This window comes from Leucoraja erinacea, chromosome 23 (assembly GCF_028641065.1).
Source record: "Leucoraja erinacea ecotype New England chromosome 23, Leri_hhj_1, whole genome shotgun sequence".
Lineage (NCBI taxonomy): Eukaryota > Metazoa > Chordata > Chondrichthyes > Rajiformes > Rajidae > Leucoraja > Leucoraja erinaceus.
Window position 1 is genome coordinate 22015229 of NC_073399.1, and position 27490 is coordinate 22042718.

Genomic DNA, 27490 nt, shown 5'->3' on the forward strand with positions numbered 1-27490 from the left:
AGCGACGTAAGTCAAGAGTCAAGAGTGTGTTATTCTTTCACGTCCCTGTTAGAACAATGAAATCCTTACTTGCAGCAGCACAACAGAATATGTAAACATAGTACTCTGTATACAATGTTATAAATGAGAAAACAAAACTCCATACAGACAGCACCCATATTCAGGATCAATTCTGGGTCTCTGGCAATTTTAGGCCGCAACTTTATGGCCAATGTACTGCTCCATAGTCTTGAACTGAATTTATACATATAGTAGCTGTAAAGGGAGACAGAAAAAAGGAAGAGGCAGAGACAGTGGGCTGAGGGAGACCTGGGAAGCGGAGGAGAAAGTAGGGACTACCTGAAATTGAAGGTCAATGTTCATGCAGCTGGAGTGTAAACTACCCAAGCAAAATATTAGGTGCTGCTCCTCCAATTTACGGTGGGCCTCACTCTGGCCATGGAGGAGGCCCAGGACAGAAAGGTTGGATTTGGAATGGGAGGGGGAGGTTATGTGCTGAACCACCGGGAGATCAGGTTGGTTACTGTGATCCGAGCGGAGGTGTTGGGCGAAGCAATCGCCAAGCCTACGCTTGGTCTCATCGATGTAGGGCAGCTGACACCTAGAGCAGCGGAAGCAATAGATGAGGTTGGAGGAGGTGCAGGTGAACCTCTGCCACACCTGGAAAGACTGCTTGGATCCTTGAATGGCGTCAAGGGGGGTGGTAAAGCGACAAGTGTAGCATCCATAAATTATTATACCTATATATATATATATATGACTTGTGAATATGACTGTACAGAGTTAAGTATAATTATATTATAAAAATAACATATTGAATATAATTGTGTGTGTTTTTTGAATGAGATTGCCGCAGAGGTCCTTTGCAAATGAGGGCTATTGCCTTTAACCTAAAAGAACCCCCAAAATGTGGCATTGTTTGAGTATCTGTAGTTTGTGTGTGTGTCTGTGTATACCTGTCAAACGTGTGTCTGTAGATGTGTGGATGTAAATGTGTATGTGTGGATGGATGTATGTGTGAATGGATGGATATGTGTATGTGTGTGGATGGATGTATGTGTGCATGTATGTGTGCATGCGGATGGATGTGTGCATGTATGTGTGCGTGCAGATGGATGTGTGGATGTATGTGTGTGCATGTATGTGCGTGCGGATGGATGTGTATGGATTATTGTGTGGATGGATGTGTGCATGTATGTGTGTGTGCGGATGGATGTGTGCATGTATGTGTTTGTGGATGTATGTATGCGGATGGATGTGTGGATGTATGTGTGCATGTATGTGTGCATGCATGTATGTGTGCGTACGGATGAATGTGTGGGTGTATGTGTGTGCGGATGTGTGTGAATGTATGTGTGCATGCATGTTTGTGTGCATACGGATGGATGTGTGTGTGGATGGGTGGACTGTCGCACTCTCATTCACTAGCACGCCATTATCGTAAGTAATTCACTCATTGTTTAAATAATTTGACCAAATAAACAGTGAAATGATCGACATTAAAATTAAACTTTATATAATCATTTATTTTGCCAATTTATTTACATTACATCTAATCTTCATCTGAATATTCTTCATCAGATTCCATGTCTTTTGCAGTAATAGAGTTTCTGCAGTCAACACACTTACATAAATCTGTACATGACACACCATGCTTACATGAGCATCTTCTTTTCCCTGTACTTGACTTCTCACAGCTTGTTTTCTTGAATGAACAGTTTGTTAATACTAGCAAGGTGCTTGGGGTTGGAGGCAGATCACCCCCAGTCAATGTCCAATTCACCACCTACCATTTTCCACTCATGTCCCTTTGGACTGGGAATTTGTGGACACTGGTCCAGACATTTTGAATGTACAACAGCCTGGTAATTTGCTCTCATGACATGCTTTCTGAGAGAGTCTGCTGTTGGTGGAAGACGTGCCTCTGATTTTATTAACATAAGGATCAGGTTGCATCTAGCTTCATATACTGCAGTCACGGTGCTCGACAGTCGCTGTTTGTTGACCATCACTCATCATGGATCAAAGCAGTCTCTTTGGAGCCAGCTCATCTGCTTCACCATCAGGAACTGCCTCTTGAGGTGATTCATCTGCTTCAGGCTTTTCAGCGTCTTGAACTCCATTGAAAGAGGAAAAAGAAAACAGAAAAGGAATGAAAAGTAAAATAAATCAATATCCTCAAATGTATCTTTTCATTGTTCAAAGTAACATCAAATTACCATAAATACAAAGAATTGTTGTTTGAGTCCTATCATTACCTTTCTTCCTTCTAGACCTTGCTATAGCTCGATTTATCGTTATGTTGCAGAAGTGACGATAGTACTCGGCATGATAACCTGGGATATACTGCTGCCTCCTAATAATAGAAGATAAAATGTGTCAGAGGGTATTTTACATCTTTTCATGTTTTATATTATGTAAGACAATATCAACATATCAATGGGGAAATTATACATGAATGCATGTCCAGGTAGATGGGATGGCAAGTCAGCAAATGATCAAATGAGTGTTCATTATGTGGCATAGTGCCTACAGTGCATGTCCACACAAAACACTTTTGTGTGTGAATGTGCATGGGGCTCTGAAGAGTGGAGGGGCAGAAGCTACAGAAAAAAAAATCTCATAGTACTTAGGTCTGCATGGACTTCAATTCATAAAATGTCAACCTCTTCTTAATGCCAATGAGACTTACACTGTAATTTACTATCATAGATAAGTTAGTTCAAGTTCAAGTGGAGGGGCAGAGGCTACAGAAAAAAAACATTTCATAGTCATTAAGTCTGCATGGACTTCAATTCATAAAATGTCAACCTCTTCTTAATGTAAATGAAGCTAACACTACGTTACTACCATAGATAAATTAGTTCATGTTCAAGTCCACATACACCAATTGATTTTAACATAAACATCAACCATTTCTCACTCCGATGGAAGCCTATAAAGTGCAGTCAATATTCCTCCGTTGTTCTCCCATGGTCGAGGCCTGGAAACAGCCGCTACGGATGGCACTATACAGTACAGCCCCCCCCCCCCCCCCCCCCCCCCCCCCCCCCGCGGAGATGATCCAAACACACTACGCGGCTCCGCGTTCGCGAATCGGCCTCTTCTTTACGGAAACCGTGGCTTCACTATGTTAAGTACATAGGCCCCGCGGTCGGAGCACTTTTTCCCGGTAAGTGATTGCAAGCAGCTCCGAGATTGGATGTTAAATAAGACTGAATAGACTTCACCAAGCTGGTATTAGTGACAAATTTTAAATTACTATGTTATGGATACACATAGTTTAGGACCACAACTTCATGAATGAATGAATGAATGAATGAATGTACAGCCTCCAAATCTCATGTTTTCAAATTATAAAAGGGTGCAATTAATTTAATTATAGTTCATGCAGATTAATTTTCATAAATTCAGACTTTAGATCTTATCTTTCAGTTCCGGTTGATTCACAAAGTTTCAATCAGTAAAAGTACTCTCAGCCATTATGTGTGTTCCCTGCCTAGCTAGCCTGAAACAAAGCATGTGATTAGCCAATTGGCGTCCGACTGAATGTTAAACGTGCTTTGATTGGACAAAAGCTACTCGAAATATTTCAGATTTTTCTCAAATTTATTAAAAATGTGCAGGTTTTGTTCTTGACAAGTTTCAGGGATGATTTATATAATATTTTTGCACAATATGTTAAAATTTCATGTAGTTCCGTGAGTTGGGTCACAAACTTGCACAAAAAAAGCTCCTCGGCCCACAGCCTAATTCTCCAGCCACTGTCTCCATTTGTTAGGGGCTGGAGTAAGTAATTTGAAATTATTCTCTAAAGCCCTCTACATACACCAAAAAGTCCAGACAACAGAATTGGATGCAATTGTGTAATGAATACACATTACTTTAAAGATGTTAATGTAGTCTCATAATTTTCCCAGTGAACTTGGTAAATTGAAAGTGAGAGGGCAGGGAGCATTGCAAATAACACCTGGTGAACCAGATGCTAAACCATGAGTATTTCTGAAATGTTGGATAGTGAATTATTGGAAATTTACTTAGTTTAATCTTGGGCTTTCTGTTTGTACACACACTTTAGCATTATCCCTTTAAGATGTCATTGCATGTTCTTCCTATCAACATGCATCATTTCAAACTTTTTTTCTGTTAAATTTCACCTGCTGCATAGCCTTTCATTCTACCAGACCATGACCACTTAGTCTACTTTTATGCTCCTGACTATTTACTAAACCTAAAGTTCTCGTCTCATCTATAATTTTTAAAATTGTGACCCCTACTCCCAACTCAAATAACAAAATCCCACAAAAACAAATTTGTATACTTGCCTGGAGAGCAACTGTTTGCCAGCTCTATTACTTCTAGCCCTGAACACAATTTTGTATTCATGATTTCACTAACTCTTTCATTCCAATGTTTTGATTTTGCAAACAGATGTATTATGTCACACTTTATCCATTGCCTTCCGAATGGTCACATAGTCATAGTCCAAATCAATTAAACATGATTTGCTATGTGTTGGTTTTCTTTATTCATTCTCGCCTGCAGTGGACTATTAATGTTGTCCTTAATCAAAGTTTCTCGCAGTTTTCCACGACAATGAATTGGAATACAAAACAAATACCCACTTATCTATACTCCCAAGCCTTTTCTGACGTCCTCTGAATGAGGGCTACATGTATATCTGTATGTAGTTTGTTTTGTTTTGCTATTCTTATAACAAATGTAAAGCACTTTGGCCAACAAGAGTCGTTTTTTTAAATGTGCTATATAAATAAATGTGACTTGACTTGAAGTGAGACTAGCTGACCTGCAATTGGTGGGTTTATCCTTTTTCAACAAGAGACAAATATTTGCAGTTCTCATTCCTGCATTTAACCAAGATTTTAAGATTGGTGTAATACCATTGCAATGTTGATGTATACTTCCAATAACCTCTGATGCAAGTTATCGGCTGATTTATCTACTTTATGTATAATCAGTCTTTCATCACTTCCAGTTTTAAACCACTTTAGTATCTCAACTACCTTTATAGAAATAGAAAGTGCATATTTCACCTTGCCTTTTGCCTTCATGTTGGTTATCTTGGTTTCTAATGAACGAGAGCTCTCTTATTAATGGATTACTATGCATAAAATACAAACAAATATTCTTGGACCCATTTTATATCGAATATCATTTTCTTTATGTCCTTTAAGCATCTCCCTTCAAAAACTGCTCATAATTTGATTACAGTTTGCTTTAAACTTTTCATTTTAATTTACCTCAGTCTGGTTGACTTTCAAATCTATAATACTGGCCCTTCTCCAATTAAGTGTTTTACTTTGAAGTGTTCCTTTTTCTTTTCCATTGATCATTGTGACTTAAACTTCTCCACGCTGACACTTGAATGAGATCCAACCTCTTTCCTTGTTGAACTAGAATGTACTAATAAATAAATTCCCTTGAATACACCAAAAATTCCTCCTATTCTTTGCCTTTTATGGTATTATTGTGCAGGCCCCTCAACAATGGATAGGATATCAAAGTTGAAATAATGGAAGCTTGTCAGAAAACTGAGTGGTAATCAGAGGTTGTTTTAATCTATATGTGGACTGGAAAAATCAGATTCTTAATGTTTTTAGCGTTAGTTTCCTCAGAACAATATGTTGTTAAGCATACCAGAGACATAGGTCAAAATGGTAGGATTGTCTAATAACCTAATAGTAGAAGCACCATGGCTCGCAACATTCATGGTTTGAATTTTTAATTTAGTTTAGTAAGGGCGGAAAGGGCCCAGCAATGGTATTTTAATTCTGCGAGTATGAAGCAGAGTGAACTGTCAAATTTATATCTGGCAAACATTTGAGGGGATCTTTCTCATAAGGAATAGGTAGGATCCAGAGCTAGAATTGCAAAGCTGGAGGGATTATAATTTATGGTCAACTAAAAGTTTAAAAGCAGTATCACACCTAAAGGAAAAAATATATAGCTGTGCAAAGATGGAATTGGAATAGATTATAATAGAATATAATAAAATGCAAAGAATGACAAAATGATTAATAAGGATGAATTGGAATACAAAACAAAGCCTTTCTAAAGGATATACCTTTGAGGAATTTATTTAGCCATAACGTGGTGAATATGTGGAATTCATTGCCACAGACTGCTATGGAGGCCAAGTCACTGGGTATTTTTAAAGCAGAGACTGGCATGTTCTTGATTAGAGTCATAGATTAATACAGAGTGGAAACAGGCCCTTCGGCCCAACTCGCCCACACCGGCCAACAATGTCCCAGCTACCCTAATCCCACTTGCCTGCGCTTGGTCCATAACCCTCCAAATCTGTCCTATCCATGTAACTGTCCAAGTGTTTCTTAAACGATGGGATAGTCCCAGCCTCAACTACCTCCTCTGGCAGCTTGTTCCATACACCCACTGTGTGAAAAAGTCACCCCTCGGATTCCTCTTTTCCCCTTCACCTTGAACCTATGTCCTCTGGTCCTAGATTCCCCTTCTTTGGTTAAAACACTCTGTGCATCTACCCGATCTATTCCTCTCATGATTTTGTATACCTTTATAAGATCTCCCCTCATCCTCCTATGCTCCATAGAATAGAGACCCAGCCTACTCAACCCCTCACTATATAGCTCACACCCTCTAGTCCTGGCAACATCCTTGTAAATCTTTTCTGAACCCTTTCAAGCTTGACAATGTCTTTGCTATTATATGGTGCCCAGAATGGAACACAATCAGGGCTGGCCTTAAGCCGATTGGACCTATTGCTCCCAATTGGGCCCCGCGCCTAAGGGGGGCCCCGCGCTAGAGTAATCCAAAGCTCTGCTCTAGGATCTTTGGAGTAATCTACTCTCGGCTCGGGTAGATCTACCCCGGGTGGAGGAGGGAGAGAGGGGTGGAGAGAGAGTGGAGAGGGAAGAAAGGGGCAGACGGGGAGGTGGGTGTGATAGGGAATGGAGAAGGGGGAGAGGGGGAGGTGGGTCGTTCCCTCATGGTCCCAGGGCAGCGCTCCCGCCCCTCCAGTTGTCGTGCTTCACGCACAGTCCCAGGGTAGCGCTCCACCCCTCTCTCTCCCCGGGGAGACGTGGTGAACAATACAGGGAGGGCCAGGCCGGGGGTTGGAGCAACGTTTACAAACCTCGGCCTCGGCTCCCACCTGTCTGCGAGGACCCTGGTATCTGCTCCTGCCACCGGCCCTCTCCCTCCCTCCTCTCCTTCCCTTCCCTCCCCTCCCTCGCTTCCCTTCTTCCCTCCCTCCCATCTCTCCTTCCCTCCCTCCCTTCTCTCCTTCCCTCCCTCCCTTCTTTCTCTCCTTCCTCTCTCTCTTTTCCCTTCTCTCCTTCCCTCCCTTCCTCACTGGGGGGAGGACCTCAAGAAAATTTCAGTCAAACGTAATTTGTCCCAAGCAAAATTGCTAGAGCCCCAAGTCTGTCTCAAGGGGCCAATGGACTTCATTCTAGAGTACAAAAAGTGGTTAGTGGGATAATTGCCGTTTTGGTTTCAATTTGCCAAAATTCACTGCAATCAGGGAACTTCCATTAGATTGTTCAATAAAAATTGTAACTTGGTTATACAAAAATGGAGGGAATAATTTAAGAAACGACAGGCCAGTTAAGGGCCTGTCCCACTGTACGAGCTAATTCAAGAGTTCTCCCGAGTATCCCCTGATTCGAATTCGGAGAATTACGGTAATAGCCGCTCGTAGGTACTCGGGGCTCTCGTGGACATTTTTCAGCATGTCGAAAAATCTTCACGGGTCTTCATGAGCTTACCGCATTTCCCGAGTACCTGCCTTTAGTGTTACCACGAGTTTTTTTTTTTTTATAAACTCGGGAGAGCCCTTGAATTACCTCGTACAGTAGGACAGGCCCTTTAGAATAGAATCCATCATAGCAAAAATTTTAGAATCTATCGTTAAGAAAAGTTCAAGATTAAGGAAGTTATTCAAAGACATTTTTACAATATATTTGAATGACGACATTGTAAGTATGTTTGCTAACTTTGACAGAAAAGTGGACAGGAAAGTACATTGTAAGAGGCAAGAAGGCCATCAAGCTGTAAAGATAATGAATGGACAAAAATCAAATTAAGTTTTCTTTGATTATAGAGAGAGGTTGTATATTCAGTACTGTCTGAGCTCCATATGTCTCTAGAGCTGGAGTACAAAATATGCTCAATTTCAACTGAATCGTTAACTTTTCAATTTGGTCAAAGACAGCAAAAATGTTTCAGGGTGGTCAGTGTTGATTCTTCCATTCACTTCCATCACATAACCCAATGCCTAACTAGCATCTGAAATCCTTAAACTTTATCAGTCATTCCTGCTCTTCGCAGGTTAACATGAACGAGACTGAATTCAAGTCCCGGACTCTCAGTTTCGAGAACTTGTATTTACATAAATAGTCAGGGCTAATGTACAGTGGCTGTTACTCAGTGCAGAGGGTTCAAGAAGGAGAGGGCAGAGGTTCAATGTATGAGGGAAAAGATTTACTAAAAACACTGAGGGGAAACCTTTTCCCATCGAGAATAGTAGGTACAGTATATGGAACGAGCTGCCAGAGCTGGGGCAAACACCGGCTTAGATGGGGCAACTTGGTAATCATGCATAAGCTGGGGTCCCATGCTTTATGACTGACTATAATCAGTAAAACAGCCTAAAATGATGACTAAAAATATGATTTGATTTTGGTGAAGTGCCCAAGATCCAAATTTCAGATCTTGAGCAAGAACAGGTGTCACTATAGTACGTGCAGGAGTTCCTGAGTGCATCTCACTATCCTATGAAGATAGAAAAAGCAAATGGTTTCTCAAGGAACCAGAACCAGAGCCCACTCATTATCATTGTTGGTGACTTAGTTGTATTGGATGCTGGTAGTTGGGAAAGTAGTTGTCTGGGTGATAGTGGTAGGAAGGAAAGCTGCAGTGAATAGGAATTCAGTATTTACCAGATATCTGACAGGTACACATTTTGTAGATGGTGATCATAATTCAGTTACATTTAAGGTAGATACAAAATGCTGGAATAACTCAGTGGGACAGGCAGCATCTCTAGAGATAAGGAATGGGTGATGTTTCAGGTTGAGCCCCTTCTTTTACATTTAACTTAGGCAAAAACAAAGGTGAAACTATTTATCTTTGAATGGCAATTTTACTTGACGGGGATATGATTTATCAAAATAGACTGCAGGCAGTTACTTAAAGTAAATCAGTATCACGCCAGTAAGATGTATTCAAGGAAACAATAGCCAAAGTTCAGAGTACGTGTTTTCCCATTTATGATGTGGGCTCTCAAATGGACCCTATGGATATAAAGTATCATGCAGAGCAGAATTAAGTGGAATAGAGAAGCATGACCGAAAAGATGTTGGTAGGTAAAATAAGGGAATACCAAAAGATGTTTTATAAATATACAAAGGGGAATAATGAAAACCGTGAACATAAAAATATGTGTAATAGGTGGAAACAGTGGTCAATTTGCAGAAATGTAAATAGTTCTAAATTAATACATTGCATCAATCTTTATAGACGTGAAGATTGATATTGACATTACATTAAGAAGGACAAATGTGAGGGAAAACAAAACCATGGGGATAGAGAATGTATTAGGGAACCTAACAACTTTAAGACCAAACGAATTACAGGGTCCAATTGAAATATCTTGGGTCACCAAAGAGTGAAACAGCACCTGATGTTATATTTTCCAATCTTCTTTCACTACAGGCGTAGTGCCGGAAGACTGAAGGCTGATGTGGTACTGTTGTTTAAAAAGGGAGGAAGGGTTTGACCGAAGGCCAATTAACCTATCAAAAGTGGTGAACAAATTGTTGAAAAAAATTAAGGGATGACATAAAGCAGCTTTTAGAGCGTCTCTTGTTAATTGTGGGCAGTCAATTTGGATTATGTCTTAATAACATTATTGAATTTTTTGAAGTGGTATGGAAGGATTGATAAGGGGATTGAGGATTTTAGCTGGAATTTAACAAAGTCCCATTAATCAAAAATGTAAAAGCCAGTGGGATTTAAGATAACATGGCAAGATGAATTAAGGATTGGTTCAATGAGAAAAAGCAAAGGGCAGTGACCAAGATTTATAATGGCTTGAGGACTGTATGCAAAGGGATTCCACAGGGCTCATCATTAAATCCCTGGTCATTTGATAAATCAAATTAAAACTTTGCACTTAATCCTAGCCTCTCCATTTCAGAAGTTTGGCGTTGGCAGTGCTGGTGCAGGATTCACAAAAAGTTAATTTGCAAGTCGAATCGGTAGTAAGGAAAGCAAATGCAATGGTATTTCGAGAAGACTAGAATATAAAAACAGGGATATAATGCTGTGGCTTTATAAGGAACTGGTGAGACCGCATTTGGAGTATTGCGAGCAGTTTTGAGCCCGATGTCTGAGGAAGGATGTGCTGGTGTTGGAGAGGGTCCTTAGGAGGTTTACGAGAATGATCCCAGGGATGATTGAGTTAACCTATGATGAGCGTTTGACGGCATTGGGCCTGTAATCGCTGGCGTTTAGAAGGATGAGGGAGACCTCATTGAAACTTACCAAATAGTGAAAGGCCCAGATTGAGTGGATGTAGAGAGGATGTTTCCCCTAGTGGTTGAGTCTAGAACCAGAGTCACAATAAAATGATGTATCTTTACAAAGGAGATGAGGCAGAATTTCTTTTGTCAGAGGGTGATGACTAAAGACATTTATTGCCACAGAAGGCTGTGCAGGCCAAGTCAATAGATATTTTTAAGGCAGAGATAAATAGATTCTTGATTAGTATAGATGTCAATGACTATGAGGAGAAGGCAGGAGAATGGGGTTGAGAGGGAGAGATATGTCAGCCATGATTGAATGGCAGAGTAGATTTGGTGGGCCGAATGGCCTAATTCTGCTCCTATAACTTATGAGTAGGGTCTGAGGAAGTGTTGAGGAATAGAGAGACCTTGATGTACAAGTCCAAAGATTGAAGTAAGCAGAGGGTGATGGTAGAGGGTTGTTTTTTGGGCTGGAGGCGTGAGACTAATGTGTCTCAGGGATCGGTGCTGGGCTCCTTGGTGCTTGTGGTTTATACCAAACTTATTTTTACTGCATTATGCTTTAACATTAACAGAAAATATAGCCAGGTCGGAATTCCACATTTAATGTGCTGCCAAATTGTGATTCCTTGCTTTTATAAATGCGTCAAGAAACTATTACAGACTGAAATATTAAATGGTATTGAATCCCATTCCCTAACTCCATCATAGCAAACAGATGGCATAGATTTATATTACTATATCGCCTGGACTATACTAATCACACTCTGAAGATGTATATATCTAGAAATATAATTATTTTGGTGTTACAGGTGCACAACCTTTTATCCGAAAGCCTTGGGACCAGACACTTTTCGTAATTCGGATTTTGTCGGCCTTCGGAATGGAAATTTTTTAGCGTAGATTTTAATGGCTGGCTCAGTGGTAGAGTGCTCGGCTCATATCCACAAGGTCGCGAGTTTGCGCCTTGATCCCGGCAGTTCCTCGGTCGCGAGTTTGAGTCTTCAATGTAGTTTTTTCTTGCAGAATAAATGTCTGTATGAAATGCAGTGTGTTGAATGAATTCCTGAATTTGTAAATGTGACCGCAGCACTGAATCACCTCTCGCACTCATGTCACCCTAGCGGGGCTACATGCCCTTAGGCGGCCTATGGCGACATTTTCACACTCTTATATCCATGTGCAGCAGAGGCGACGTGCGTTTGGCGCCAAACGTGAGCTTTGGCGTGCCATGTTTAGCGCCAAACGTGAGCTTTGGTGAGCTTTGATGTGCAGACGACATCTTGGAAAAAATGTCCGGTTTCTTCCAGGTAGGCGATATACCCTCCCGGGCAATATACCCTCCACTTCTCTTTTATGAAGGGGATTTAGTTCCCCTTTCTTCCAGAACCGACCGTAGGTTCCGCTGTCACCTCTGCGGGCCACCCTCGGTGAACGCTCACTCAAGTTTGTCTTGGGATTCCTACTCTCCCGCGCAATATACCCTCCACTTCCCTTTTATGAATGGGGATTTAGTTCCCCTTTCTTAGAGGACCGACCGGAGGTTCCGCTGTCACCTCTGCGGGCCGCCCTCGGTGAACGTCCTGTCTCACTGTCCCTGGGATAGCAGGGGGCGATCAAACAACACAATACCCCCCTCCCCCTCCAACTCCCGAGGAATCCACTCCCCGATGGGCCGCTACGGCGACAAGTGGCAGTTCGCCCTCAGCCCGAGCTGCGCGACCCCAAGAACAAGACGTACCTTGCACACCATCAGCTTCTGCCCATACGGGGAGCGTGTTCCTCTGGAGTTGGAGCGGGGCTGGGCTGGAGTTGCTGATCTGGGATCTCCGTGCTTGCAGTGGGCCTGGGGATCGGTGTCCCGATGAGGGGGCACAGCTCGGGCTGTGGGTGAACTGCCACTTGTCGCCGTAGCGGCCCATCGGGGAGCGGTTTCTGGTGGTCCTGATGCCTCCGGCCAGTTTGCAGTTTTCCTCTGTAGTTGGAACGGGGCTGGGCTGCTGCTGGCTGTGGGTCTCTGGGATCTCCGTGCTTGCGGTGGGCCTGGGGGTCGGTGTCCCGTTGGTCCTGACATCTCCGGTGACTGGCATTGGCATTGTATGCTGGCATCGCCGACGTGAAGACAGTGCAAAGCCCCCACGCCAGTGCAATGGGCGGGGAGCTGGAGAGGGGAGGGAAGGGGTCACACACATGGCCGGGAAGCAGAGGGGTGTAGGTGGGGTGAAACTGAAGGGAGCGACAATCTGCTGCTCCCTGCCCGCTGAGTTAAAAAGTTCCCATGCAAGACTCACGATACACTGTGTATCGTGAGTCTACCGTGGGAACTTTTTAACTCAGCGGGCAGGCAGCAGCATATTGTCAATTATTAACCCTCCCGCGCAATATACCCTCACCTTCCCTTTTATGAATGGGGATTTAGTTCCCCTTTCTTCGAGGACCGACCGGAGATTCTGCTGTCACCTCTGTGGGCCGCCCTCGGTGAACGTTTTCAAGGACCTTTCTTCAAGGACCGAAAAAATGTCCGCTATTCGGAGGTTTTCGTTATTTGGATCTTCGGATAAAAGGTTGTGCACCTGTATTTGGATTCAGTTCCAATCAAATAGTGAAAGAGCATTACAATTTCAGGAGTGCCTTCTTTCAAGTGTAACTTTTAAATAAGCCCAAGTCTACTTGTTTTCCTGTTTGGCTTGTCTTTTCGTTGTTCCTTGGCCTTCTTGAAAATGAACCTAATTTTCTGAGTATTTCTCATTTGACAAATGCTAAAACCAGTTCTTGTCCTAACTCGATCAAGTACCATTCAGTCACCACTTTTGCTTCATGATTTCAATTGGTATTCCTCTTATAATAGGCTCTAGCCAAAATTCAGGTTATTTAACTAATTCACGATCAAGAGATGTTGCAAAAGATCTGATGAGGAATATAGATTGAGATATTTTTCAGTAATAACCTTGGTACTATCAAGTGGAATAGTAATGATGTAGATAAGATCTTGTGTTATATTTATGTACTGCCTAGTCCCTGTTCACCATAATCTTAAAACTTGACAGTTAAATGCAATGATCCATGGAATGGGCATGCAAGTTGGTTTTCCATCCATTTGTCATTTTTGACTGTAGATGGTGCAAACATATCAGCCTTATATTTTGCACTTTCAGCCTGGGTCCACCATCATTGAGAATGGAAATATTCATGTGTCTCTCCTCCTGGTATTTTGCATGTTGTACCCAATTACTTCATAACTAGCAGTTCTGATTTAATCCAGTGGTTGTGGCATCATTTATCTCTATCCATAGTGTGCTTAATCAACTTTTCAGCATTTGTGTGGTCATTTGTGTCATGCTGGCAATTATATTTTTTACAATGAACAAATGATACCTTGTCACGTGTATCTAGGGTACCAAGATAGAGTGAAATGATTTGTTTTGCATACAACCCACGCAGTGCACTAGTGTCGTCATGTGTTGGCGCCGACAAAGTCACAAAAGTACCCATCAGTCGTACCTACGGCCTGCCACCGCACATGGCAGCAGAGCCCCCTGTGTCGGGTCACACTGTTTGGCGGGGCCCCACCCCCGCTAGATCCCCCCATTGGTCTAGCTGGGCCATTTCGTTCTCGGTCCCTCATCGTTCTCGGTGTCGTGGTTCCCATTGACACCAGCGGCTTGGGGCCAATTCAGAGTTTGTGGTGGACAAGCTGCGTCTAAAGGGAGGGCCCACCTCCGTCGGTCCGCAGTGGGCATTACTTGTTCCTCTGACCGTGGGGGACATGTCCTGCATTGTTGTTCCGCAGCGAGACAGTCGTCCTCCGTCGTTGGTCTGCGGCGGGCAAGTCGGGCCTGCTTGCTGAGAGTATCTTGGTCCGCTGCTTGCCGGGAGTGATAATATCCTTCATGCTCTGCTGGCATATTTAACAACTCATTAGGGCTCACAGTGTTACATTTCATAAAGATTGATCAAGATGTGATAGGGGTATGGTGTGGGATGAGCTTGTAATACTTTGTCAGAAAGTATATTGGGAAGGATGTTGCCAAAGCCAGAACATTATCTTATGACCAGAGACAGTACTAGGGTTATATTCTTTAGAACTAACGAGAGGTGCTGTAATTAGGGTGTATAAAATTGAGAGGCCAAGCGAGAGTGACTGAGTAACAAGAGAAAAAGATTGATAGAAACATTAGTAATAAATTGAGGGGAAGTATTCTCAAGGAATCATGGAGGTTTGCGACACAATGTCTGAAAGGACGATGGAGGCAGAAACTTTTTAAAAAGCACTTAAAAGAGAGTTGGAAGACCCATAAGGCTATGCACCAAGAACCAGGAATTAAAAATAATCTATAGAGCTTATTTTATTATTTTGCATGAATGCAAGGGACCATATAGTTTCCTTTTATTACTTTCTTGGCTATAATTCTATGAATACAAAGTATTTTTAATGCAAGAACAAGGACATCTGTCCATATGGTCCAGGCAGGGACTCGTATATGCTTCCTTTCGCAGTCTAACTGCAAAGAGACCATTGTTTGATTCTGCAAAGTTTAGAATTTTCTAATAATTTATGGGTTACTCTAAATGTAAAAGCAGAAATATTTTTTGCAGGTTGTTTGACTCGTTGTAATGTAGTTTGGCATGATATACTGATTTTATCCTGGTCTGCAACTGATTTTTGTAATCACTTTTAATACAAATTTTAAAAGCTTAGTTTAAAATGTTCACGTGGATGATTTCTGATCTTTGCATGCACACTACACGGTGGAAGTGTTCACTTCACTCTTAAAATTCATTCATTCAGAATGATGAATATTATTTATTTTAATTTTTCAATTAGATCCTTTATATAAATACAGATAACTAATTACCTAATTAGGAATCGTTGGAGAACCTCTTGGAAAACTACTACAGGGTGGCACATCTGTAGAGTTGCTGCCTTACAGCACCAGAGACCCAGATTCAATCCTGACTACGGGTGCTGTCTATATGGAGTTTGTACGTTCTCGCTGTGACCGAGTGGGTTTTCTCCGGGTGCTCTGGTTTCCTCCTACATTCCAAAGATGTACAGGTTTGCGGGTTAATTGGCTTCTGTAAATTGTCCCTTGTGTGTAGGATAGAACTAGAGTATTGGTGATTGCTGGTCAGCGTGGACTAGGTGGGCCAAAGGGTCTGTTTCCACGCTATGTCTCTAAAGCTAAAACTAAATACTAACAATTAAGCTAGTTCAGACATGTGGAATGGGAAAATAGCCTGTCCACTATTGAGCTTGCCCCTCTACCAGTTTGTTTCCTTAGCAGTCAGCGGTATTTAGAGAAAAATATATTTTAAATGTACATGGATCTTTAAGCTGTAACTCTTTTGAGTATTTTATTTAATGTATTACTTGACTCATCTTCCTTTCTTACAAACTGAAAATTATTTCCTCGTTCCATCAGAGAATTGTATGGTAAAATGTTCCTGTCTTGTTTCATGTTGACGCATTCTGATTCTCTTCCTGATTTATAGAATCGTACAACACAGAAACGGGTCTTTCAGCCCAACTCGTCCATGCTAACCATGATGCTCCATCTCAGCTAGTACTATTTTCCCGCATTTACATGTATCCCTCTAAACCTTTTATATCAATGTGCCTATGTCCAAATGTCTTTAAATGTTGTTATTGTACCTGCCTCAACTACAGGCAGCTCATTCCATGTCCCCACCACCCTGTTTAGAAAAAATGAAATTAATTAAGTTCAACCAATAAATAAATAAAAAAGGCCACAAGAGTAGTTGGAAGCTATTCTGCAGTTCACCAAAAATCAAAACCTTTCGCTTCAATTTCCTTTTCTGCACTTATCCTGTGATTTCCTGTGGACTTCAGAAATATGTCAATGTCCACTTTTAGCCCTCTTTTAGTTAGAGAGAAATACTAATTTTCAGTTAATCTGAAACATTTCTTTCTGATCTCAATTTAGATGATTAATCCTAAAAATCCTTAGTCAATCTGCTCTACATAAACTGAGTCTGACCAAGGGTCCTGACTCGAATTGTCATCTGTCCATTTATTCCACAGATGCTGCTTGACCTGCGGAGTTCCTCCAGCACTTTGTGTTTTGCTTAAGATTGCAGTGTCTGCAGTTTCTTATGTCTCCTAATTATGCAGCCAAGGGGAATAACATCTTGGCATTAGCTCTGTTAAACCTCATCGGAATTTTGTGGTTACAGAAAATTACCGTCTTTCCCCTAAACATTCTCCCTGATCAACTCTCACATACTATTCTATTTTGGTTTTCTGTATTTTCAAAGTGATGTCCTAATTTTTTCAGTGTTCTATCCATCATCTTGCAATGTCAGCCCTTGAACATGCTGAGGAAGTTTCTCAGGGCAGTTTCTATTACGCAAATATCTTAATCTATTTCATAATAATTGGGAATGTTCATTTATTTTTATTTGTAATTTGTAAAATATTCAAGCATGGGCTTATATATGGCAAAGAACATATACAACATATATAAGGTGAACAAGACAGTCAAACTATGTACGTGATTTTAAGCAGCATTACATTATCTCCACCATCGATCAGCAACTTAACTAGATATAAATACTTTAGCGGCAGGAGGAGATCAGTGGTTATGGCAAGCGACTCACCATATCCGCCATTTACAAGGCACCGTCTGATGGAATATTCTCCATTAGTCTGGTTGTGTGCAGCTTTCAACAACATTGAAAGATTGACATTATTCATTCCAAATTGCCTGTTTTAATCTGTAGCGTAGCAGAAAGGAACTTGAAAAGTTAAATAAATAATTTATATTACAGATTTAACATAATTGCCTGCTTATGACTAAGTGACTAAATCATTAATTTTAATTTTGTGTGTTTGGCATGTTAAATGAGGGGGATTTTACCTTAATTGATGATATAAGTTGGAAAAATAAGTTTCACAAGTTTAGAAAGAATAGTTATTTTATGGCAAGTGACAAGGTTACCAGTGTTGTTCCTTTATAATTTAAGTTGGCATGTTATAGCTTGAAGATCACAGTATATAATTGAGGTGCAGTAGGGTGATTTGAAGTAAAAGTAAGCTGTAAGGGGGAATAGTGATGCTCCATATTTATCATATATTTTCATATTTTGTTATGAGAACTTGATTGATTCAATGTTGTGAGAGGAATGAGTGTTGAACAGTCTAGTAGTCACATGAATTGGAGAAGTGCATGTCAAAACAGTGCTGATAGCATGTTGAATGATGGAGATCAGCAATCCATTTAGATGCAACTTTGTCAATATTTCTCATGTGTAGCATGAACAATATGTACCATAGCACTTCACTGTTACTTCAGCTCCTTGTAAACCCAAGACCTCTGCTATCTAGGAATGGTAGGTAGATGGAAAGCTGCAATTCTCCCCAAGTCATTTACTTGACTTGCAAGTAAAGTTATTCCTAATCCTTGCTGGGTCTGAAATACCCTCACCAGCAGTGAAAATGCATGAAGCTAAATAGTCTTTATTTCACCAGTTTATGAATATTTAAATTTCAACTTTCACTGTCTGCTAAACACCATGCTCAAGAACATGGTGGGTTAACCAAAAAATAAAACTTAGCTTGAACCTAATGTCACAAGTATAACTTTCATCTGTCTCTTAAGGGCCTGTCCCACTTACGTGACCTTTACAGACGACTGCCGGCACCTGTGATAGGTCCCCAAAATTTTCAACATGTTGTACAGGCTGTATGGTCGTGAGAGGTCTCCTATGGTCGTGAGAGGTCTCCAAAGAGTCGTAGCGTCTTTCTGGTCACCGCTGAATTTTCAGCATGTTGAAAATTTCGGCTTCCTATCACGGGTGCCGACAATCGCCTGTAAAGGTCGCGTAAGTGGGACAGGCCCTTTACTCTAAAGAGATTTTATATTTTATTTGCCCAAGCATTCTCAACTATATTTAGCCCCATCAATGCCTTTAATTCCTTGATGTACTAAACTGGACATAGCTTAACTATTTTTAATGGGGTTCTAAATCAGAAACCCAGATTGCTGTTTTTCTGCTGCATTGCTGTTTTTATGTGCCGTGAAGCTGCAATCTTCAATTGTAGATTTCCTGGAACAGTGTTCTTAGATTTCCCAGTGTAACTTTATGCTTTGCCAGTTTTAGTTGAAGTAATGTATTGATCCATTTAAGTTACCAGCACTCAGCCTTGGTGCTGTGACTCGGGAGCCAGTTGGCAAACAGACATACCACATCCGAAACAATTCAAGTGTTTCTGCTAGGAAGTTGCCAGGTAGATATCTTATGGCGTAATACTATATAAATGCAATTTATGAATGCAAACACTTTGGATAAGTCCACAGCTCAGGCAAATCGCATGCCCATTTTATCAACACGGTGGGTTGAAAAAATAAATAAATGAGATTTTCTCTACGTTTAGAGATTGGGTGACAGACTTAATGCAATAGTAAGCAACAAGCTGTTACTTGTAGTAAAGATCTGCAGAAACACCTGGAAAGTTCCAGAAGTTAGGAAACTGAATGATTGTTACATTGACCTTCACAGGCAAAGCGGTCCAGATCCACTCATGAGCCTGTACTTGAGATCACAGGTGGTCAGGAATCTCAGTGAAAACAAAGAATGCATTGATGGCTCTTTACATAGTATGATTTCAGGAAAATGAAGTTAGTAATATCTGATTGTTTTGTGAGCGAATAAAATTTGTTTTCAGACGAGGCCTGGTGAAAAGCATCCTCGAGTTGAATTTTGCACCATTGTTGACAGTCATTCAGGGAGGTTTCTACTGTGGAGAAACATTCTAGTGTTGATAGTTATCCTGAAAGAAAGTTGGTTGATTTTCCCACCAGGTGCAAAGAGGCTGCAAGTGAATTAATCATTGTTCAGCCCAAGTATTTTCGATTATTTTTTGTTTTAAGTTGTATGTGGGAATCTCAGGGTTACTGTTTCTCCTGCTTTCTAGCATAGTTCTTTCCCACTCAAGCTCTCTTAATTGTTTCTACATTACCCATCTAATTCTACGATTATTGATTTATCTTACCATTTCAAAATTACATCTGTATTTTCTATATATATACTTGTAATCCTCAGTTGACTAAAGTGATGAATTATCTGTACATATCTGAAACCATAAAATTGGTAATGTATAAATTATTAAAATGTATTTAAAATGTAGGTAAAATGTGGTTTGATTTGTTCTTCAGGATTTATTTCCAAATTAAATCCTAAACATGTATCAAATTATACTAATGGATGACTGAAATTGCCTTTTGAGCCTAAGGAACAGCAAGACCCTGATTAATCTGTTCATCCAAAAGCAAGGAGAGGATTATATGTAAGATAAAATACTGTATGATGTATGAGGTGGCAATGGAAAGTTTACATTATTTTAATTCTATTTTTTTATAATTTGATTTTTCTACCTTGATGTATTTGTACCCATTTACACTTTCCCAACATATCAAGAGTGTTTTATTGTCATATGTCCTAAACGGAACAATGAAATTGTAAATATAGTACTCTGTGAACACCATAATAACACCTTAACAACAACAAAAATATTGGGGGGAAAAACAAACGATAATAATGCAAAGACAAAAACAATGCTCCCAAGTGTCTGTAGTTCGGAACTTATTTTGAGGTAGTATGGTTGCAGTGAAGAAGCTGCTCCTGAACCCGGACATTACAGTTTTCAGCCTACCACCTTCCCGATGGAAGGAGTGAAATGAAAGTGTGGTCAGGATGGTGTGGGTCTTGGATGATGCTGGCTACCTTTTGTGGCAGTGATTCCTCTATAACCCTTCGATGGTGGGGAGGTCAGTACCTGTGATGGACTAAACAGTGTCACCACTTTTTACAATCATTTTTGTTTCTGGGTGTTCGAGTTGCTGAACCAGGCCATGATGCAACCAGTCAATTTTGTGGAGTGTTAACTGCATTTTCCACAAGGTACAATGGTGCAACTGGATTTAAAAAAGCATCAATTTTGAACTTTAGATTAAATGAATCAGCTATCTTTTTCATTCAAATCAAGTGACAATGATTAAGTGACTTGTTAATTTCCTTTTCACAGTATCTTAGCATTTGCAAACATTTACTTGTTAACCCTTACTTAAAACTTCCATTTATTTCAGTATTCCTCACTGGTACTTCTACATTGTAGTTAGCTATTCTGATTTCCACCAACCCGAAGCAGCATAGTTATTATAACTGATATTATAACTAATATATAATCATGTGATTCCACATCAGGTGGGATGGACATGGAGATAAAATAAGAGAATTTTGATGCAAAAGCTTAAAGGCTTGAACATGTCTAAGCTACGTCAGGGCTTTATAAAATAATATTTTTCTAAAGGATCCTACGGTTAAAAGCACTAGATTTCTTAAAAAATAGAAATAATCCCTGCCTGTATGTTGATTATTGTATACCAACCATGCATTGATAGTACTTCCCTCCATGCTAACTTTTCATATGCATGTTTTTAAGATACTAACCATATTCTGATTAGTGCAGAATGCTCTTTGCTTATTTTTGCTTAATTTTTGCAACCAAAAGTTAACCGTTTGGCATTTATCTTACTGAAAATGTAATTTTCTTCCCTGAATAATGCTGGTTATCAAATCTACTTGAAGAAATATATATTTACAAACAAATAATTGTTTTTAAATCTCCATTATTGGGACTGAGAAGCAAAAATTTAAGTTTATTCAAAAATCTTTTACATCTGTGTTAACCACTGTCTGGTCCCCTTTTCTAAGCTGGAGCCACCTTTGGCAAGTTCTAACGCCTGGCAGCAGCTACAGAGGCTGAACCAGGACCTGCAAGCTGAGCTGGAAGTTCAACGGCAAAAACAGGAGGTAGCTAATACACAAGCCCAGAGCCAAAAAAAGAGCTATCAGGATGCCAAGGAACTCTTAAGACAACAAGAGGCAAAAATACAAAGTCTTCAGGCCAGACTGGACATTTCTTTTTCGGAGGTAGCCATTAATGAACAATCGTTAACAAAAGCACAAAATGAATTAAGACTTGATCGTCAAAAGTATAAAGAGCAAGCCGATGAGTATGAGAGAAAATTAAGTATGTTTAGCACCAAGTTGTATGAGAGTGAAGAGAAACTTAGAGAAGTAGAAGGATTGCTTCTGGAAAAGACTCAAACTTTTAGGGATCTAGAAAGGCAAGTGGCTCTTCAGGACAACTATCAACGAGAAGTTAAGCGACTGCAAGATCATCTGGAAGAAGCATGCAGTAGGCTACAAGGCAGTGAACAAGCAGTTATTCTGAGTGAAGAACGTTTTAAGAAACAGTACGAAGTTCTGAAAGAAAAGTACAAAAAGGAAAAGGAGGTCTTGTCACACAGCGTACTGGAAGCTGAAGATAAGATTAGAGAATATGAAGATCGCTTACAGACTCTTGAGGCTCAATTAGAGAGAGTTCAAAAAGAAAAATTAGCCACCTCTTTCAAAAGCAGTGAGATGGTAAGGCAAATGGAAGAACATGTTGAGATGAGTGAGGGAACAGTGAAGCGGCTTTCCCATGATGTAGACATCTTGTCAACTGAGAATGAACGATTAAATCAACACTATCAGGAAATAGTTAATCAATTGACGGAAGCTGATAGAGAACTTGAGGGGCTAAAGTTAGAATTGGTAAAGGACCAAGAAAGGTATCAAGATTTGAATGAAGATTTTGAAAAGGCGGTTGAAGAGGTTAATATACTGAAAAATGAAGTGGAAGAAACCAATTTTAAAATGGTAACAATTAAAAAATCCTATGAGAGAGAATTGGAAAAGAAAAATAAGGACTTCAATGAGGCTTTAATCAAGCTTGAAGCTTTGGGTACCAGCTTAGAGGAGACAGAGAAGAAACTGCAGCTTAAGGAGGCCACACTTAAAGGCCTTGGTTGGCAAGTGCCAACAGACATTGATGTACTCCTAGAGAAAAATAAAGAACTTCAAATCAAGTTAGAAGAAGCAGAAGCTAGGCTAACTGAACGAAGCATGAACTTGCAGATAAGTGAAACCAATTATAAGGGACTTCTTTCCCAAAAAAACAAACTTCAATCAGATCTGGAAATTTTAAAGAAACAAAATGAACATTTGGCAAAGTATAGTCTTTCAACAGTTGAAAATGTTCTTCAATGCACCACTAGTCGGCCTGCACCAGAGGGAGACCAGAGCGGACTAGGTTCCAGTGTGCAACTTTCTAAAGAGTTGATGGCAAGGCTTCAACATTTGGATAGTCAAGTAACAGTGCTGACTGGTTCAGTAGTTAAAGCACTTACTGAAAGTTGGTTCTCAGGACTGTCATCCTTTGAGACTTCTGATAGTTCATGTGATACAGCAGTAGTCAATAGTTGCATTACAAACCTGAAAAAATGCCTGGAAATTGTATGCACACTTGAAACTAAATTATTAATAGCAGAACAAAACATTAAAAGGGAAACAGTTTGTCCTTTAGATACAAGACTCCATTATGATGATGGAAGTTACAAAGGACTGTTGGAACCTGGAGATTATTCAAAAGGGCAGTGGTTAGAAACCCAGCAATTAACATATTCTCCCTCAGTGTTGGTTGAGGCTGAATTCCAGTCACTTCAAGCGAAATTGCTTTATTTGCATCAGGTTTTGGAAAGTTTTCAACAAAAAATTGGTCGACTTGCACAAGAATGGGATATGGGACAACATGGGCAATGGCCTGAATTAGTTCATACATTAGCAGGTTCAATACAGTACTTGCAATGTATGGAAGAAGATTTAGTTAAAAAAAATAAAGTCTTTTTTGGTGAAGCATGTCTAAGAAGAGATTCCTTAACAGAGGAGGAAAATCTGAAATATTTAGCTGACAAACTTTCGCTTGAAGCAACAGCACTTAACAATATAGCCAATGCTTTACAGAATTCAGACTCCAGTGTAAAAAGTACTTTAGATGAAATTAGAAAACAGAGTGAAAATGTTACCATGCCTGTAGTATCTACGGATGATGTCAGTACTCAAATTGGGCGTGCTGTTCTTAACAAAATATTTATAGAAGGAGAGCTTTTGGCAAATCTGTCTAAAATTCAGGAAAACAAGACATCAGATGTTGAAGAGCAAATGAGCAAACCTGTAAGCAGTTACCTAAATATGATGGCAGACACTAGCTTAATAAAAGGAGAAGTATTGTTCTGCGTCCATAATATTTTAGAAGTTTCACAAGAAAAACTGCAGCAACTGAAATCACAATGCTCAGAAATACACCAGAGAAGGCAGAAAAGTGAACAGATGCTCAGGAATGTTGTAGCTGCTTATGACACGTGTCGGCTTGATGAGCTGATTGAAGAAATTCGGAATGAGCTGAATAAAGATGAAGAGGAAGAATCATTACTTTTCTGTTCTCAAACTTGTATATTACCATCAGCATCTAATTCTGCTGACCAGGAGTTTGAACTTTGTGTAAGGACAGAGTTAGTGCAGCAAATTAAGAAAAATGCCTGCTCGTTGATGAAAATGTCACACTGTATTCAGTCTGGTGCAGATGATGAATTGGGTCTTCTGGCCAGAAAGTTTGTTCAAAGTGGGAATTGCATACCCACATTGAGCAGACATTGTAATGCAGGAGATATCTGGCCTTTTCTGCTCCAAGATGCAATGATGCAAGCTGAATTGTCATATGTAATCTCCAAGATGCAATTAAAACATGATGTTGTGCAAAGTGGGAATAAACAATTGAAAGTGGAAGGTTTAGAAGTGCAGCACTCAAATTCCATCAGTTCATTGCAGAGTATGGATACAGCTGAGTTGAAGACACACAAGGAAAAACAGGACATAACGTTTAAGAAATTTAAAGAGAACCTTGCAGAGTTTCCACAATTGGATATTTCAGAATCAGGTGCTGCTGCTAGGACAACTCACATCCATATTGAGGGAGAACCAATTGACTCATTGGACAAAGCTATTGAACTTCAGGACATGGCAGCAAGACATAAAAGAGAACTGCGTGAAGTGCGCGAAGCATATGAAACTGAGCTGGAAAAATTGAAAAGGGATATAGCAAGAGCAGGTGAAACATTAAGGCTGAAAACAGAAGAAAATGTGAAGGAAATAGATTCATTGACCATTTGCATGGAAAATTTGAAGGAGAAGCATGTTGAGGAGCTGAAGAGACGAGGGGAAGAATTTAAAATGGAGAAGAGAGAACTGGATAAAAACTGTGCCAGGGTAAAAGAAGACCTTACTCGAGAAATTGAAGCTTTGAAGGACTGTAGAGATACTAAAGAATTGGACTTAGTAAATGATCTGCAGAAATCAACTGACCCATTCAAAAAAACAAGTGAGATGCATTCGATGGCCCTACTTAGAAATCGCATAGAAGAACTGGAGTCCCAGATAGATGCCATGAAAAATAAGATTGAAACAAGTCCAACAAATCTGCGTGAGAAATATGAAAAGGACCTGGAGAATCTCAAGGTGTCCATGTATTTAATACTGAGTAGTAACTGCATGTTGGCTTGTAGCATTACACCTTGCTGCCAGCAGTTAGCTTGTATTTGTGTTCTGTTTTGTGTCTCAATCTGCATGTGGATAGAATTGCATGATTTGCTGTAGGACTGGGCAAAGTCACAAAGAATAAATGTATCAAATTTTAGGGGAATGGTGGAAGGCAACAGATTCAGCAACTGACATATATACTGAATGTATTCATTCAAAAGCGCCATTGTAGAACTGCCCAGTTTTGAGCAACAACTACATGCAGAAAAATTACCAGAAAATTTGCCCAGTTGTTCTCTGTTGTGTCAATCTTTTTGAGTTTACTGTGTGCTTTTAAGCAGTTTTTAATCAAATGCAGCGGAACCCATTTATCTGCTATGTCACTGAAATAGGTTTTGTTGAGTTCCCCGAAAGAGATTGAAGGAAGGTTTTAGTATGAAGTTCAATATGGCATTTTTAAAATGCGGTTGTATCTCCAAAGACCGAAGCATTAGAAAATATTTTTGTAATGTATAAACTACGATGATTTTGTCTACTTTCTTATTGAAGATTGGCATTTATTTTACTTGTCACACAAACTTTGTTGATTAGGCCAATTTCAATTTTGACTGAAGCGATTTCTCAAAATGTAAAACATTTACAAAGAATTGCAAAAATCTAATTATTCCTGCTTTATCATTTTTTAGTGAAAGAAAAATAATTCTTATCTTAAAAGGATTCATTTCCTTAGTTCACATTTTGTGATATATTCAGGTTCATTTGGAATGTATTATTTTAATAAGTAGTTTACATTTCTAATTTCAGTCAGAACTGTTGGTTCAATTGCATTTAATTAAAAGCATCCCTTCATAGGAATCAAGCCATGCTTAGTAATGTAAGTTGATGACTATGTTACCCTTCGTGTTTGACCTAATGCTATGCAATTAATATATGAATCTCCCTTTCTCTTCCTTTCTCTTTCAGCTGGCTACATATCCCTATCGCACCTTTGAGGCATTAATAAACTAACACCTTGCTTGTGTACCAAGCAATGTCATAAAGTTCCTTAAGTTGTCATATTTTAGATCTAAGATCAGGTGTCATGTCACATTTATTGATTGAAGGTTTAGGTTGTCCCTAGAAACAAAGCAGATTGGGTATTTTAAGGTAATAATATCAATAAAAGCTATTTTAACTGGAGGCTTGAGTCAAATCCAACCATGATGTGTAAGGGAACAACTTTCTCCACGATTATGTTAAAAGTTATAAATATATAAACAAATTTGGTCCTGAATTCAAATCATGATATGTGGTGTAAGGAGGTGCACTATTATGGAAACTTAACTTAAGAACAAGAGAATATTCCTTGGGCATCACTTCTAATGGCTCTCATTTGAGCCCTTGGAGTAATGTATAGATGATTAAATTTAGTGTGCTGCCATGCGGACTGACTGCTGAACTGAAATATGCATCAGTTTTTAAAAGAATGCATTTCCTGTCAGAATATCACAATTCATACAAAGGTGACCTGGGCTGCTGAACCACATGCCACCTAAATGTCAATACCGCATTTTTGTGTGTTGGCTTGGAAGGGTGGTGTTGGAGGGAGGGTGCATGAAGCGTTGGAAGGTGATGGGCTTCAGACAAACCAAGAAAAATAATTATTGTGCTTTATAATGATAGATATTGCAATTGTACAGAAGATTTAAGTTTGGATTCCAATTCAGTAGCTACCTACTCTTAAAATGTTGCAAAAATTTATAAAAGAGAGATGTTTAGAGTATCGGGTTCGTTATTACTATATATATATATGAGTTTATAGACATTCAAATTAGAAGCAGGACTTCATTGCGTAGGCCCTCAAGCCTTCTCTGCCATTTAAAAACATGGCTGAATGGATGGATGGTAAACTCATCTGCACATTTCCATCCATCCCTGGTAAGCTTTCATCCTTTGTTTACACTTCTCTGCCACACAAGTAAATGAAAGACTCTGCTTCCATTGCCCTATCAGGAAGAGAATTTCAAAACTATTAAAGATATAAAATAGAAAAAGCTTCTCTCTTGCACAGGCCATCCCTTATTTTTAAACGGTGACCCTTAGTTCTAGATTTTCCCTGAAGATGTAGCAGAGATTCCACGTGCACCCTGTCTCTCACAAACCTTTTTTGAGCTCATTCCAAAATTACATCCTTGAATAAGGAGACAAAACTGTACACGCGCTCAATATGTAGTCCCGCCAATGCCCAATATAACTGCCCTCTAACTTTTATATTCAATTCCTCTTACAATAAACAGTAATGTATAAACCTTCCTAATTATTCAATGTGTATGTGCATAGAAATCTTTTGCGAATTATGGTCTGGGGAATCAAACTCCCTCTGCATGTCATAACTTTGCAGTCCCTCATCATTTAGGTGATATGCTTTTATGTTTTTGACAGGATAGACAATTTCACACATTCCTGCATTTTATTCAATTTGCAAATTTTTTTTACCACCAGCTTAACCCATGCATATCCATTTGGAGTCTATCCGTTTTCAA

General features: G+C 39.7%; 1 protein-coding gene across 4 annotated transcripts in view; it reads left to right on the forward strand.

The window, feature by feature from the left end:
* Positions 1-27490, forward strand: part of mprip (myosin phosphatase Rho interacting protein) — a 323068-nt gene that overhangs the window by 259037 nt on the left and 36541 nt on the right. For 3 of the 4 annotated variants that reach the window (XM_055654084.1, XM_055654083.1, XM_055654082.1), the window contains exon 16: positions 21261-24947. The exons of the other annotated variant lie outside the window; for it this stretch is intronic. In XM_055654084.1, coding sequence (XP_055510059.1) covers positions 21261-24947 — 3687 coding nt within the window. The remainder of the gene's footprint in view (positions 1-21260; positions 24948-27490) is intronic. 4 annotated transcript variants of the gene reach the window in all.